Source organism: Oncorhynchus gorbuscha, linkage group LG16 (assembly GCF_021184085.1).
Source record: "Oncorhynchus gorbuscha isolate QuinsamMale2020 ecotype Even-year linkage group LG16, OgorEven_v1.0, whole genome shotgun sequence".
Lineage (NCBI taxonomy): Eukaryota > Metazoa > Chordata > Actinopteri > Salmoniformes > Salmonidae > Oncorhynchus > Oncorhynchus gorbuscha.
Genome location: NC_060188.1, coordinates 30,405,290 through 30,418,651, shown reverse-complemented (window position 1 = coordinate 30,418,651; position 13,362 = coordinate 30,405,290). Strand labels below are relative to the sequence as shown.

Sequence of the window (13,362 nt, the reverse complement as noted above, 5' to 3'; positions counted from 1 at the left end):
ACACACAAAGCATGTCAGACAAGTACTCAAACGCCTCCTAGACAGCCATCTGTACGTTAAGCCGGAAAAATGTGAATTCCATTCATCCCGAGTACAATTCCTGGGATTTGTAGTGGAACCCGGTCGAGTCCAAATGGACCCCAGGAAGGTAGGGGCGGAAGCGGATTGGCCCACCCCCAAATCCGTTAAGGAAGTTCAGCGTTTCCTGGGCTTCACTAACTTTTACCGCAAGTTCATCAAGAACTTCAGCTTGGTGGCAGCCCCTCTCTCAGCTTTAACCAAGGGTGGCAATGCAAGGTTTTTGTGGGGAAGAGAAGCTGAGACCCTGGTCCCATATCTCGTTGGACTTTATTACTGGCCTTCCTCCATCCCATGGCAATACTACTATCCTAGTCATAATCGACAGGTTTTCTAAGGCGGCCAGGTTCGTCCCTCTGACTAAGTTACCTTCTGCCAAGGAAACGGCTGAGTTGGTAATTAATCATGTGTTCCGAGTCTTCGGCATTCCTCAAGATATGGTTTCTGACAGAGGTCCCCAGTTCGCCTCTAGGTTTTGGAAGGCCTTCTGCCAACTCATGGGGGCTTCTGCCAGTCTATCTTCAGGGTACCATCCGGAGTCCAACGGCCAAACAGAGAGGATGAATCAAGAGCTGGAAACCACCCTCCGATGTATGACTCGTAACAACCCGTCCACATGGTCGTCCTTCATTGTTTGGGCCGAATACGCGCACAACACCTTGCGCTCCTCCTCCACTGGTATGTCCCCGCACGAATGTCAGTTTGGCTATGCCCCTCCATTGTTCCCGGACCAGGAGGCAGAAGTCAGAGTGCCTTCAGCCTTTAAGTTCGTCAGACGCTGTCAGCTTATGTGGAGGAAGACCCGTCTTAATCTTATGCATTCCTCACAGAGGTACCAACAACAAGCCAACAGACGTCGCCGTCCCGGGCCTACCCTGCGCCCCGGCCAGAGAGTCTGGCTCTCCACAAGAGACTTACCACTACGGGTGGAGTCTCGGAAGCTGTCCCAAAAATACATCGGTCCCTTTAAGGTTGCCAGGAGAGTTAACCCAGTTTCTTATCACCTACACTTACCCAGATCCCTTAAGATTAATCCCACGTTTCACATTTCCTTATTAAAACCTGTTGTTTTTTCTCCCCTTGTCCCGGCAGACAGACCTCCCCCTCCGCCTCGTGTCATTGGAGGCCAGCCGGCTTATACCGTCCATCGGATACTGGATTCCCGCCGGGTGCAGCGGTCCTGGCAGTATCTGGTGGACTGGGAAGGCTACGGTCCCGAGGAGCGCTCCTGGGTTCCTGCCAAAGACATACTGGACCCTGACCTCATTCGTCAGTTCAGGGCCCTCCACCCTGAGAGAGCTGGTAGGAACGTCAGGAGCCGTTCCTAGGGGGGGGGATTCTGTCAGGATTTGGCCAAGGTTGTTCTGGTTTTTGGTCACTAGATGCCCCCATTGTGCCTTTTGACCTTTTGTTTTCCCTTGATCCCCATTATTATTTGCACCTGTGCCTCGTTTCCCCTGATTGTATTTAAACCCTTTGTTTTCCTCAGTTCTGTGCTCTGTGTTTGTATGTTAGCACCCAGCCCTAGTACTCTGTGTACTTTTGTTGATCCCGGTGGACTCTCTTGAGGAATTATGTTTTTTGTTCTTGTTTGTTTGTTTTTTGAGTATCTTTTGAGGCTTTTTTTGCTATACCTTCCACCTTGTGGATTTACCTTTTTGTCTTGGAGGATTACCTTTGTTCTTATGAAATTCCTTTTGAGGTTGTGGAGTTACATGTTTTCCTGAAGAACTTCACTTTTTACTTCATTAAATACACCATCTCAAGTACTGCTGTGTCTGCCTCATCTTCTGGGTTCTGCCGACTATTCGTGGCTCAGTTGGTTAAGTGACTGTTTCTCACTCCGGAGACCCGGGTTCGTAACCGGGTCCTGACTACAGCCCCTATCCACAAAGATGGAACAGCAGTGGAGAGGGTAGCAAGTTTTAAGTTCCTCGGCATACACATCACAGACAAACTGAATTGGTCCACCCACACAGATAGCATCGTAACGAAGGCGCAGCAGCGCCTCTTCAACCTCAGGAGGCTGAAGAAATTTGGCTTGTCACCAAAAGCACTCACAAACTTCTACAGATGCACAATCGAGAGCATCCTGGTGGGCTGTATCACCGCCTGGTACGGCAACTGCTCCGCCCACAACCGTAAGGCTCTCCAGAGGGTAGTGAGGTCTGCACAACGCATCACCGGGGGCAAACTACCTTACCTGCCCTCCAAGACACCTACACCACCCGATGTTACAGGAAGGCCATAAAGATCATCAAGAACAACAACCACCTGAGCCCACTGCCTGTTCACCCCGCTATCATCCAGAAGGCGAGGTCAGTACAGGTCCATCAAAGCTGGGACCGAGAGACTGAAAAACAGCTTCTATCTCAAGGCCATCAGACTGTTAAACAGCCACCACTAACATTGAGTGGCTGCTGCTAACACACTGACTCAACTCCAGCCACTCTAATAATGGGAATTGATGGGAAATGATGAAAAATATATCACTAGCCACTTTAAACAATGCTACCTAATACAATGTTTACATACCCTACATTATTCATCTCATATGTATACGTATATACTGTACTCTATATCATCTACTGCATCTTTATGTAATACATGTATCACTAGCCACTTTAACTATGCCACTTTGTTTACATACTCATCTCATATGTATATACTGTACTCGATACCATCTACTGTATCTTGCCGATGCCGCTCTGTACCATCACTCATTCATATATCTTTATGTACATATTCTTTATCCCCTTACACTTGTGTGTATAAGACAGTAGTTTTGGAATTGTTAGTTAGATTACTTGTTGGCTATTACTGCATTGTCGGAACTAGAAGCACAAGCATTTTGCTACACTCGCATTAACATCTGCTAACCATGTGTATGTGAAACTTTTTTGTGATTTGATTTGATTTAGTCTATCACAGCACCATCCGTTTTGTCACCAAAGCCCAATATACTACCCACCACTGTGACCTGTACTCTCTCGTTGGCTGGCCCTCGCTTCAACATCTTCCCAATGTGCAAACACTCTTCAAACTACATATTCCCTACCCAATTCAATATGTCAGCCACAGGTGTCTATTATTACTGGGGAGAAAACTCAGGGGAAACTGATTACATCACACAACTTGTGTAAAACAGCTGGGAAAACCCCAAAATGCGTCCACCGCCGACGTGTCATGGGACATAAGAAGAAGTTTCAGGACCATTAACAGGTATCACTACTAGCACTAAAACGCATGAAGACGTCAGCCACTACAGCACATTGGACGTCGCCACACAGCAAAGCTTCTATCAGTGGTTCTGTGTTGTGGCTGCAGCCCTTTTGCTACTGTTATTGCCATGCTTGTAAAACTATAGGGAATAAATTGATGATATATGTGATGGGAAATATAGCTCTCTGACTCTTTGGTATTACATTTCAAGTGTCATTCTTATGATTCATCCTCATGGCTGGTCCCCAATAGAAAAAATATATTTCATACAAAAGAACCACACTAAGGCTATATCAAATAACACCAAGGCCCGTATTTATAAAGCATCTCGGAGAGTAGCATTGCTGATCTAGGATCAGTTTTGCCTTATAGATTATAATGAATGGACGGAGGGAGGGGGTCCAGATCCTAGATCAGCAGTCCTACTCTGAGACGCTTTATGAATAAATTCAGCAGAATAATTACTCTACATCTGACATTTTAGCCTATAACATGAGATTTTAATGTGAAACCACCTATGACATTTTATCAAGACCCTGAAGGAACAGGTGTGTTTGTACTGGGTTGAAACAAAAGCCTGCACCTCCTCCTGCTTGTCTCCAGGACTGTGCAAACAGTTTTGGTGACCACTTCCCTACAATATATGATCTGTGCAGTTGAACAGGCTTTGTATTTTATGAATCAACCCCAATATATATAAAAATTAGCAATAAACCATTGCCAATATTTGACCTTGTATAGTCATTCAAAAAAATATACAACACAATGACACACACACACACACACACACACACACACACACACACACACACACACACACACACACACACACACACACACACACACACACACACACACACACACACACACACACACACACACACACACACACACACACACACACACACACACACACACACACACACACACACACACACACACACAAAGAAGGAACTATTGTCACATATTATTTTTCATTTCCCCTTGTAATAAAAACGACAAAAAGAAAGTTCCAACATATCATGTTGTCGTTGCTTGTCAACGTTGCATCACCAGCAGTCAAAAGTAGGGTGAAAGTTGGTTACGTCATCATGAAAATGAAAGTTGAGAGATGTGGGTATTGACGCTGACGTCCCCATTCACTTTTCATTTGTAGCGCAACAGCAGAAGACAACGGAACAATATGTCGGACTAACTTTGAACGAAACCCACTAAATGAATGTCTTATATGGCTACATTTCTTAAGAAGTGTGGGTTTTATTTCGACTCCGAAGATTTTGTTATCAGACTTTTTTCCTCGGTTCACGCGAAGTTATTAGCAGTTGAAAGTAAAGCTCGCGAATAGCCTTTACTCGCTATAGTAATAGCCTAGCCGGTATCTAAATTGAATAATATTTTCTTGTGTTTCAACTATAATTTAAAGCTGCTTTCAAGGAGAATGTGTATAGATTTACTTGGATTTGTTCGTCCAGGAGACGGGGCAGGCATGGAATTCCAAGTGCTTCATGTGCAAGTCTGGAAAATGAAAGTCCCCGCCTCCGGTAGGTTGATCAGGGAAATTCTCTATACAGCTTTCCCTTTCCCAATTCCACATAAAACGACTTTACACAGCCAAGATGTTCAAACTCATCTGGATAACTAACAGCGAAACAAACTGCTATTTACAATGTATACAATGCAGAATTGGACGTGCATTTTTCTTATTATTTGCAGTATGCAGAGCGTGTGTCATTGCTGTGACTGGATCCGACACCACTACGGCCTCTTGAGCGCAGAATACCTTTCCCTGCTGGACCAGATGGTGAGTTATCAGCACATTGTAAGAGGAGTCTGAATGTATGTATTATGTATTAAGGACTGCAAAACAAACAACCAAGTAAAATAGTAATGTGTTTCATGTTTAGCATCTGTGTTAGAAAACTGTTAGCCTATATTTGAATGTACATACTAAAAGGGCTCTAAGGCTATAATAACAGAGATATCAAGAGACGCTATCTACATTAAGCCTACTGTACTTGCAGTATAAGCTATACTTTATGTCTGTCTTGATTGCTCTTGAAGTATTTGACTCATGACTTAACACACTATATTGATTGTTTTCCAGGGAGGAGATATCACAAAGCAGAATGCCCCAGTCCTTTTCCCAACATCACTTTACAGACATATAGATGATGCTGAGGTAAAGACTAGAATTTTGACTTATCATGTTCTGATATGCTTTGGTATGGCGATCTTGACCCAATGTTATATTGATGGCATAACGGAAGCCTATACTGTTTCTAATCTTCTATTTATATCTTCCTGGGTAGTTTGAGGACAAAGTCATATTCCTGAAAGAGACCATCTATCAAATCACAAAACTGTTTGATGGGAATATGAAATCTGTCACCTGGGACAAGAAAAACCTGGACGATTTCCTCAACATTCTAGAACGCCAATTGGAGAACCTTAATTCCTGTGTAAGTAACTAACGGGTCTATTTAAAGTAGAATCCCTGTTTTGGTCAGGGCTCTCCAACCCCATTCTTGGAGAGTTACCTTCCTGTAGGTTTTCGCACCAACCCCAGTTGTAACTAACCTGATTCAGTTTATCAACCACCTAATTAATCAGGTGTTGTAGATTGGGGTTGGAGTGAAAACCTACAGGAAGGTAGTTCTCCTGGAACATTGTTGGAGTGCCCTGGTTTAGGTGTAGCCTACTAACTCTACAATTGGAAAAATCTACGTATAAAGTGCATATAAAGTATTCAACCCCCTTGACTTGTTCCACATTTTGTTACGTTACAGCTTTTTCTAAAATTGATGAAATAGATTTTCCCCCTCATCAATCCACACACAATACCCAATAATGACAAAGCAAAACCGTGTTTTAGACATTTTTGCAAATGTATTAACAATAAAAAACGGAAATATCACATTTACATAAGTATTCAGACCCTTTACTCAGTACTTTGTTGAAGAACCTTTGGCAGTGATTACAGCCTTGAGTCTTATTGGGTATCATGCTACAAGCTTGGCATATCTGTATTTGGGGAATTTCTGTTATTCTTCTCTGCAGATCCTCTCAAGATCTGTCAGGTTGGATAGGGTGCGTCGCTGCACAGCAATTTTCAGGTCTCTCCAGTGATGTTCGGTCAGGTCAAGTCCGGGCTCTGGCTGGGCCACTCAAGGACATTCAGAGACTTGACACGAAGCCGCTCCTGTGTTGTCTTGGCTGTATGCTTAGGGTCGTTGTCCTGTTGGAAGGTGAACCTTTGCCCCAGTCTGAGGTCCTGAGCACTCTGGAGCAGGTTTTCGTCAAGGATGTCTCTGTACTTTGCTCCGTTCATCTTTCCCTCGATCCTGACTAGTCTCCCTGCCAATGAAAAACATCCCCACAGCATGATGCTGCCACCACCATACTTAACTGTAGGGATGGTGCAAGGTTTCCTCCAGATTTGATGATTGGTATTCAGGCCAAATAGAGACACTTGTTTCTCATGGTCTGAAAGTCCTTTAGGTGCCTTTTGGGAAACTCCAAGCAGGCAGCAATGTGCCTTTTACTGAGGAGTGGCTTCCGTCTGGCCACTTTACCATAAAGGCCTGATCGGTGGAGTACAGCAGAGATGGTTGTCTTTCTCGATGGCTTTCCCATCCCCACAGATGAAATCTGGAGCTCTGTCAGAGTGACCATCGGGTTCTTGGTCACCTCCCTGACAATGGCCCTTCTACCCCTGATTGCTCAGTTTGACCTGGCGGCCAGCTCTTGTAAGTCTTGGTGGTTATAAAGTACCCTTTCCCAGATCTGTATCTCAACACAATCTTGTCTCGGAGCTCTGCGGACAATTTCCTCAACTTCATGGCCTGGTTTTTGCTCTGACATGCACTGTCAACTGTAGGACCTTAAATATACAGGTTTGTGCCTTTCCAAATCAAGCTCAATCAGTTGAATTTACTTCGGGTGGACTCCAATAAAAGTGTAGAAACATCTCCAGGATGATCAATGAAAACAGGATGCACCTGAGCTGAATTTTGAATATCAAAGCAAAGGGTCTGAATTCATATGTAAATAAGGTATTTATGTTTTTGCATTGTCATTATTGGATATTGTGTGTAGATTGATGAGGATTTTTTTCTTTAATCCATTTTAGAATAAGGCTGTCACTTAACAAAATTATAAAAAAAGGGAAGGGGTCTGAATACTCTCCGAACTTACTGTATATGGGTAATTACAGATTTTGAGCCATTTTGCGACGTCACATAAATAATACTGCAGTAATGAGAAATGTACATTTCATTCATTCACTTTTGTAAGCTTTGATTCATATTTCATTATGGCAAATCAAGTTTGATATTTTAAAGTGGAAATTACAATCTTTAGAACCCTTTTCAAACATTGAATACATGTTAAGGTTCCATTTCCTCCGTGCAAAAAAAAAAAATTGATCAAATGAAGATTCTACACCTGTATGACGCTAATGTTTTGTTTAATTTTGTCCAACAGGTATCACCTGCCATGAAACCTGAGAGGAGACTGAAACGGTACTTCAAGAAGTTGAATAGGAAGGTTCTGAGAAAAATGGTGAGTTTGGTTTCATATGGCAACATGTTTAATGCATGTAATCAAATGAATATAAACTAGGCTAGGCTAAACTTGAGCAGTGTTCATTAAAAAAAAAGAGTGGGTTCTGGGGCCATATGTATCAAGCATCTCAGAGAAGTGCTGATCTAGTATCAGGTCTCCTCTGTCCTTGTTTATAGTGATCCTAAAGACAAAACTGATCTTAAATCAGCACTCCTACTCTGAGAAGCTTTACATTTGGCACCAGTCCTACTCTGTTGTTCAAGACAATATGTTAATTATTTTGCCAAGAGATGTCACCCCTCTAATATTTGACATTTTGGTGTTTTTCAGAACTACAGTGCACAGGCGTGGGAGCTCATCAGGAAAGAGATGAAACGTCATCTGCAAAGATTGGATATCCTTGCAGCACAGATGTACTGATCATCCAGACTCATTTCAGAAGCTACGCCCTTACCAGTTTATAAAGCATGAATACAATCATGTGGGACCCTGTCAGTCTATTTATTATATTTAAATCCATAAATTATTGTTTTTTATTTTTATTATTTATTATTTATATTTTGTATTTCCCTTTTGTACATGTGTTGAACTGAACTGTATTGCCGGTCTACTTGAAAAACCAGTGAAAAAATGATATTGCTAAATGTGAATAAAAACGTATTTTGTACAAATTTTCCAAATTTCATTCTTGTCTGAAACCAATGAGTGTGGATTTATAACATCTCATCTAACCATCATGGGATGCACATTAAACTTGTTGCTGATTAGTCACATATTAATTTCTACTTGAAGTTTATGTATGTAAGGGTTTTCCTGTGGTGAAGGAGAAGCGGACCAAAAGGCAGGTGGTGGTTATTCATGTTCTTTAATAAAGGATCTAGACATGAAATAACTAACAAAACAAGAAATGTGCGAAAACCTAAACAGTCCTATCTGGTGCAAACACAGAGACAGGAACAATCACCCACAAACACACAGTGAAACCCAGGCTACCTAAGTATGATTCTCAATCAGAGACAACTAATGACACCTGCCTCTGATTGAGAACCATACTAGGCCGAAACTTAGAAATACCCAAAACCTAGAAAAACAAACAGACTGCCCACCCAACTCACGCCCTGACCATACTAAATAAATACAAAACAAAGGAAATAAAGGTCAGAACGTGACAATGTATGATTGTACTTTTGTTTCTTTATGTAACTGTTTTTACTGTGTTTTTGTACTTTGTGAGTGTTGCTGTTCATGTTTTTCCTGTTTGTTTTATGTGTGGTAATCACATAAGGGCAGGTGGCTGAAGGGGGTGGGGAGATCTGGGTGAGGAGTAGAGGATAATCTGGGGGACCAGGAACTTTTAGCTCCCACTTGACCTTGTGGATTTTCATTTATAAAGTCTGTCCATGGTACTAAACAATTGTATGTCTTACTACGATTGGAGGAGAAATAAGAAAAAAGACTAAATGGAAAAAGAGACAAAAAAACAAGCAATACTTTTAATGGATAATAGTTTAGTCCCCTGAACGAGGCAGGGTGCTGGTGGGCACATAGGAGGTGTGGCAAGGATCGGACCAATATGCGGCATGGTAAGTGTCCATTGTATTTAATAAGACCACTCAACATGAACACAAATACAAAACAACAAAGTGAACTGGCAACGAAACAGTCCCGTGTGGCACAAACACTGACACAGGAAACAATCACCCACAAAAACCAATCTAGGCAACCATAGACTTACATAAACACCTAGACTTGGGACCACCCCATAAACATACAAAACCCCTAGAACCAGACAAAACACACAAATTCCCCATGTCACACCCTGACCTAGCCAAAATAAAAAATAAAACAAATATAACTAAGGCCAGGGCGTGACAGTACCCCCCCCCCCCTCAAAGGTGCGGAGTCCCGGACTGAACACCTAAATCCATAGGGGAGGGCCTGGGCGGCTCTAGCGCGGGACGTGGACCCCACTCCAACAAAGTCTTAGTCCGTTCTTGTGGAGGGGGAGGTTTGCAAGCCGAAGAACACCATCCCAACCGTGAAGCACAGGGGTTGCAGCATCATATTGTGGGGGTGCTTTGCTGCAGGAGACTGGTGCACTTCACACAATAGATGGCATCGTGAGGCAGGAAAATGATGTGGATATATTGAAGCAACATCTCAAGACATCAGTCAGGAAGTTAAAGCTTGGTCGCAAATGGGTCTTCCAAATGGACAATGACCCCAAGAATACTTCCAAGGTTGTGGCAAAAGGGCTTTTAAGGACAACAAAGTCAAGGCCTTCACAAAGCCCTGACTTCAATCCTATTGAAAATTTGTGGGCAGAACTGTAAAAGCGTGTGTGAGCAAGGAGGCCTTCAAGCCTGACTCAGTTACACCAGCTCTGTCAAGAGGAATGTGCCAGAAATCACCCAACTTATTGTGGGAAGCTTGTGGAAGGCTACCCGAAACATTTGACCCAAGTTAAACAATTTCAAGGCAATGCAACCAAATACTAATTGAGTGTATGTGAACTTCTGACCCACTGGAAATGTGATGAATGAAATAAAAGCTGAAAAAAAAAATTCTCTCAACTATTATTCTGATATTTCACATTCTTAAAATAAAGACCAAAGATAGGGAATTTTTACTTGGATTAAATGTTAGGAATTGTGAAAAACTGAAATGAATTGTTTTTGGCTAAGGTGTATGTAGTCTTCCGACTTCAACTGTACATTGGGATGATGCAGTTTAGACATTGTTTGCTCATTGACGTCTTACACATTCTAAATTATACAGTTCTACATCGTTTATATGTCGGCTAGACATCAACATTCTATTATGATATCTTGGCAACATCTTCCTAATGTACAAATACTCTTCAAACTACATAGCCCCTACCCAATTCGATACGCAAGCCAAAGGTGTCTAATATTACTGGGGAGAAAACTCAGGGGAAACTGATGACATCACACAACTTGTGTAAAACAGCTGGGAAAACCCCAAAATGCGTCCACCGCAGACGTGTCATGGGACATAAGAAGAAGTTTCAGGACCATTAACAGGTATCACTACTAGCACTAAAACGCATGAAGACGTGAGCCACTTCAGCACATTGGACGTCGCCACACAGTAAAGATTCTATCAGTGGTTCTGTGTTGTGGCTGCAGCCCTTTTGCTACTGTTATTGCCATGTTTGTAAAACTATAGGCAATAAATTGATGATATATGTTACGGGAAATATCTCTCTCGGACTCTTTGCTATCACGTTTCAAGTGTCCCTCTTATGATTCATGGCTGGTCCCCAATATATATATATTTTTTTTATACATAAGGCCTACAACTAAGGCTATATCAAATAACACCAAGTCCTGTATTTATAAAGCATCTCAGAGAGTAGCATTGCTGATCTAGGATCAGTTTTGCCTTATAGATTATAATGAATGGACAGAGGGGGTCCTGATGCTAGATCCGCACTCCAACTCTGAGACGCATTATGAATGAATGCAGCAGAATAATTATGCTACATCTGAAATATTAGCCTATAACATGACATATCAATATGAAACCACCTATTACATCTTATCAAGACCCTGATGGAACAGGTGTGTTCGTACTGGGTTGAAACAAAAGCCTGCACCTCCTCCTGCTTGTCTCCAGGACCGTGCAGACAGTTTTGGTGACCACTTTCCTACTGTATATGATCTGTACATTTGAACAGATCATATTTGAACACCCCCAGGTGGTGAGGGTAGGCAACAACATCTCCTCCCCGCTGATCCCGCTGATCCTCAACACGGGGGCCCCACAAGGGTGCGTTCTGAGCCCTCTCCTGTACTCCCTGTTCACCCACGACTGCGTGGCCACGCACGCCTCCAACTCAATCATCAAGTTTGCGGACGACACAACAGTGGTAGGCTTGATTACCAACAACGACGAGACGGCCTACAGGGATGAGGTGAGGGCCCTCAGAGTGTGGTGTCAGGAAAATAACCTCACACTCAACGTCAACAAAACTAAGGAGATGATTGTGGACTTCAGGAAACAGCAGAGGGAACACCCCCCTATCCACATCGATGGAACAGTAGTGGAGAGGGTAGCTAGTTTTAAGTTCCTCGGCATACACATCACAGACAAACTGAATTGGTCCACTCACACTGACAGCGTCGTGAAGAAGGCGCAGCAGCGCCTATTCAACCTCAGGAGGCTGAAGAAATTCGGCTTGTCACCAAAAGCACTCACAAACTTCTACAGATGCACAATCGAGAGCATCCTGGCGGGCTGTATCACCGCCTGGTACGGCAACTGCTCCGCCCTCAACCGTAAGGCTCTTCAGAGGGTAGTGAGGACTGCACAACGCATCACCGGGGGCAAACTACCTGCCCTCCAGGACACCTACACCACCCGTTGTTACAGGAAGGCCATAAAGATCATCAAGGACATCAACCACCGAACCACTGCCTGTTCACCCCGCTATCATCCAGAAGGCGAGGTCAGTACAGGTGCATCAAAGCTGGGACCGAGAGACTGAAAAACAGCTTCTATCTCAAGGCCATCAGACTGTTAAACAGCCACCACTAACATTGAGTGGCTGCTGCCAACACACTGTCATTGACACTGATCCAACTCCAGCCATTTTAATAATGGGAATTGATGGGAAATGATGTAAATATATCACTAGCCACTTTAAACAATGCTACCTTATATAATGTTACTTACCCTACATTATTCATCTCATATGCATATGTATATACTGTACACTACATCATCGACTGCATCCTTATGTAACAAATGTATCACTAGCCACTTTAACTATGCCACTTTGTTTACTTTGTCTACACACTCATCTCATATGTATATACTGTACTCGATACCATCTACTGTATGCTGCTCTGTACCATCACTCATTCATATATCCTTATGTACATGTTCCTTATCCCCTTACACTGTGTATAAGACAGTAGTTTTGGAATTGTTAGTTAGATTACTTGTTGGTTATCACTGCATTGTCGGAACTAGAAGCACAAGCATTTCGCTACACTCGTATTAACATCTGCTAACCATGTGTATGTGACAAATAAATTTTTATTTTATTTGATTTGATTTATTTTATGAATTAATCAAAATATTTTATAGAAAAAGGAGCAATAAACCAATGCCAAGATTTTACCTTGCATAGTCATTCAAAAACGTGCACAACACTATGACACACACACACACACGCACGCACTCACACACACACACACACACACACACACACACACACACACACACACACACACACACACACACACACACACACACACACACACACACACACACACACACACACACACACACACACACACACACACACACACACACACACACACACACACACACACACACACACACACACACACACACACACAACAGTAGAATAGCCCTGTAAAAACGATTGACTCTGTAGGGAAAATATCCCTGACATCGAAGCCTCCAACATATCATGTTGTCGTTGCTTTTCAACGTTGCATCACCAGC

General features: G+C 42.8%; 1 protein-coding gene and 1 pseudogene across 1 annotated transcript; one reads left to right on the top strand and one right to left on the bottom strand.

The window, feature by feature from the left end:
- LOC124000029 overlaps positions 1–13,362 on the bottom strand; it is an 81,758-nt pseudogene that overhangs the window by 59,867 nt on the left and 8,529 nt on the right.
- LOC124000032 (interferon a3-like) lies at positions 4,967–8,479 on the top strand. The gene is made up of 5 exons (XM_046306119.1): positions 4,967–5,101; positions 5,405–5,479; positions 5,610–5,759; positions 7,783–7,860; positions 8,194–8,479. Exons 1-5 carry the CDS (start codon positions 4,967–4,969, stop codon positions 8,281–8,283), a joined length of 528 nt encoding a protein of 175 aa, XP_046162075.1. The 3' UTR covers positions 8,284–8,479.